The 2433-nt window shown below is 63.6% G+C and overlaps 1 protein-coding gene across 1 annotated transcript in view; it reads right to left on the bottom strand.

Annotated features, from left to right (window-relative positions):
- The window catches only part of ATP2B3 (ATPase plasma membrane Ca2+ transporting 3), a 47993-nt gene that overhangs the window by 23935 nt on the left and 21625 nt on the right, over positions 1-2433 (bottom strand). The window contains exons 13-15 of the mRNA XM_027767578.1: positions 2342-2429; positions 1580-1686; positions 579-849 (exon numbers count right to left, since the gene is read on the bottom strand). Of these exons, the coding sequence (XP_027623379.1) occupies positions 579-849; positions 1580-1686; positions 2342-2429 (466 nt within the window). The remainder of the gene's footprint in view (positions 1-578; positions 850-1579; positions 1687-2341; positions 2430-2433) is intronic.

Below are 2433 nucleotides of genomic sequence, written 5' to 3' on the forward strand. Positions count from 1 at the left end.
TGGAGGGGGGGGTCCTGCGGGGCGGGGGAGTTTCATTCCCATAAAAAGTGCCATCTCCACCCAGAGCTTCCTCTAAGGTTCGCTAAACTCTGGTTCCTGCTCGCCGTTCTCTCCCCGCCGCGACAGTGGCCCTGGCTGTTAGCAGGCGGGGCCCCGACCCACACACACGGGGGGGCCCCGGCCGTGTTAGCAGGCGGGTCCCCGACCCACACACACGGAGGTGCTCAGGCAGTGTTTACAGTATGTGGATTTTGTCTCCATCGAGAAATCTTTGAAGGGTCATCAGGTTGATGAGCAAGCACCTGAGCTGCCTGCCAGCCAGACGTGGCCTTCTCTCCTGAGACGGGACGCGGAGGGGAGAGTGCGGGCCCTGCCGAGACTGGGAAGCGGTTCCACATGGAAGTCCCCAGGGCCACTGGCCACCAAGCGCGGTGAGGCGGACCTCGATGGCCCTGTGCCGGGTGAGGCACCAGCCACGACAGCCCCACATCCCCTGCGCCCACGGCCAGTGCCATTCTAACCATGCTATTGGTGAGACCGTGGCTGCGCACTACCGCGAGTGCACTTAAGAACCCCACCGAATTCCATCTCCGAGACAAAGGTCTGCAACCGAGAGCCGGCCCGAAGCCCCCGAGCCTTCCGAGTGCAGCCGCCCACCTGCGTGATGCAGGCGCCCGTGAAGGCCACGATCACGGCCACCACGTTGACGGTCAGCTGGAACTGCAGGAACTTGGAGATGCTGTCGTAGACGTTGCGGCCCCACATCACCGCCTTGACGATGCTGGTGAAGTTGTCGTCTGTCAGGATGATGTCCGAGGCCTCCTTGGCCACATCGGTGCCAGCGATGCCCTGGGGGTGGTGCGCACACACCCAGTGAGCCTGCGGCCCCTTGCCCACTCGCCTCGGCCACCAGGCTCACCTGGGCTGGCTCCCTGCCCTCCCCTTCTAAGTAGCCGCATCCCCACGCTAGGAGGGCCTGGCGCCTGTCTTCTGCACGTGCTCGCACTGTGCACAGCAAGTTGGCACGTGTGCTGGGGGGTGGGGGGGCTCTGCACAAACACAGAGTGCGACGTGGCCGCCAGACAGCCTCTGGCCGCTCTGGAGAGGCTGGCTGGCTTAGGGCTGTGGGGTTCCAAGCAGGAGTGCCTCAGGCAGGCCGAGGAGCCTGCATCCCCACATACACGGACAGCCCCTTCAGCATACTCAATGCACAGCCTCTCAGCCTTGCCCCCGCCCCAGGCCCACCCTGTCCCCTCTGCTTTGTGGGCTCTGGGCCCTGCGGGACGGGGTGAAGGGCACTTTTTCAGGACATGGGGAGAGGCGCTTTCCAGGACTTTGCTTGTGGGGCCAGGCAGGGTCAGTGACATGTCTGGGGACACTACTAATGACATTGGGGCTCAGAGCACATTTGAGGGTCTGGGAGCCTCTGTCTACAGTCACCTTGGGCATCTTCACACCAAATACCTTCAAACGCACCCCAAGTGTCCCCACCCCAACTGCTCCCACTTCAACGACTAGGTGTCGACGAGGAGCCAAGCTGCATCAACCTGGCGAGCTGGGCTGGTGCCAGGCAGCTTACCATGGCGAAGCCCACATCTGCCTTCTTCAGGGCTGGCCCATCGTTGGTGCCATCCCCGGTCACAGCCACCACCTGCCGCTGCTCACCCGTGGTGCTGTCAATGATCCCTGGAACACAGAGCAGGGCAGGGCGGGGCTGGTGCCATGTGCCCACCTGTGTGACCTGGCCCCGGTGGCTGTGGGCTGGCTCTGACAATCCCCTGAGCTTGTGCCTGTGTTCCTCGTCACTGGGATCACGGCCCTGGTCATAATCAGGCAGCCCCCTGCCCTCCCTCCTGACCTGACCCTCCCCAGGGAGGCTCGCTCGCTCAGCGATCTAGGAGACAGGGCAGGGCGGTGCAGTTTAGCAAAGGGGCCCAGTGCTGCGGGGTGCAGCGAGGCCTCCCAATCCCAGGCCTCGGTTCCCCATCTGGGAGATGAGGACAGCCTGGATGGGCTCTTCGTGCTCAGCCCTTTTTGTTCATCCCATTAAGCCAGAGCCGAGAGAGCATGTCAGTCCTCTGAGGGTGTCTGCCGTGGTCCCTGCGTTCCCAATGAGGAAAGCAAGGTGCAGGGAGGGCCATGGGATACTCTGAGGTACGCAGCAACGGCCTAGAGCGGAGGACCCTGGTTTCCTGCGCAGGCCCTGGAGCCACGTGGCAGCATGGCTTGGCGTCTGGCCACTTGGGACGGAGGCCGGCGAGCTCGATGGCCTCCTGACGTACCTGAGCACGCGGCACACGTGGCTGGGCTACGGTATGGGCTTGGGCCGGGGTGCCTTTACCTTTGACCAGGGTGTGCTTGTCGGTGGGCGATGACCGGGCGAGCACCCTCAACTTGGGCCACACCTTGTACCGCCGCTCTTGTTCTATCTGG

This window comes from Tupaia chinensis, unplaced genomic scaffold (genome assembly GCF_000334495.1).
Source record: "Tupaia chinensis unplaced genomic scaffold, TupChi_1.0 Scaffold144326_1, whole genome shotgun sequence".
Taxonomy (NCBI): domain Eukaryota; kingdom Metazoa; phylum Chordata; class Mammalia; order Scandentia; family Tupaiidae; genus Tupaia; species Tupaia belangeri.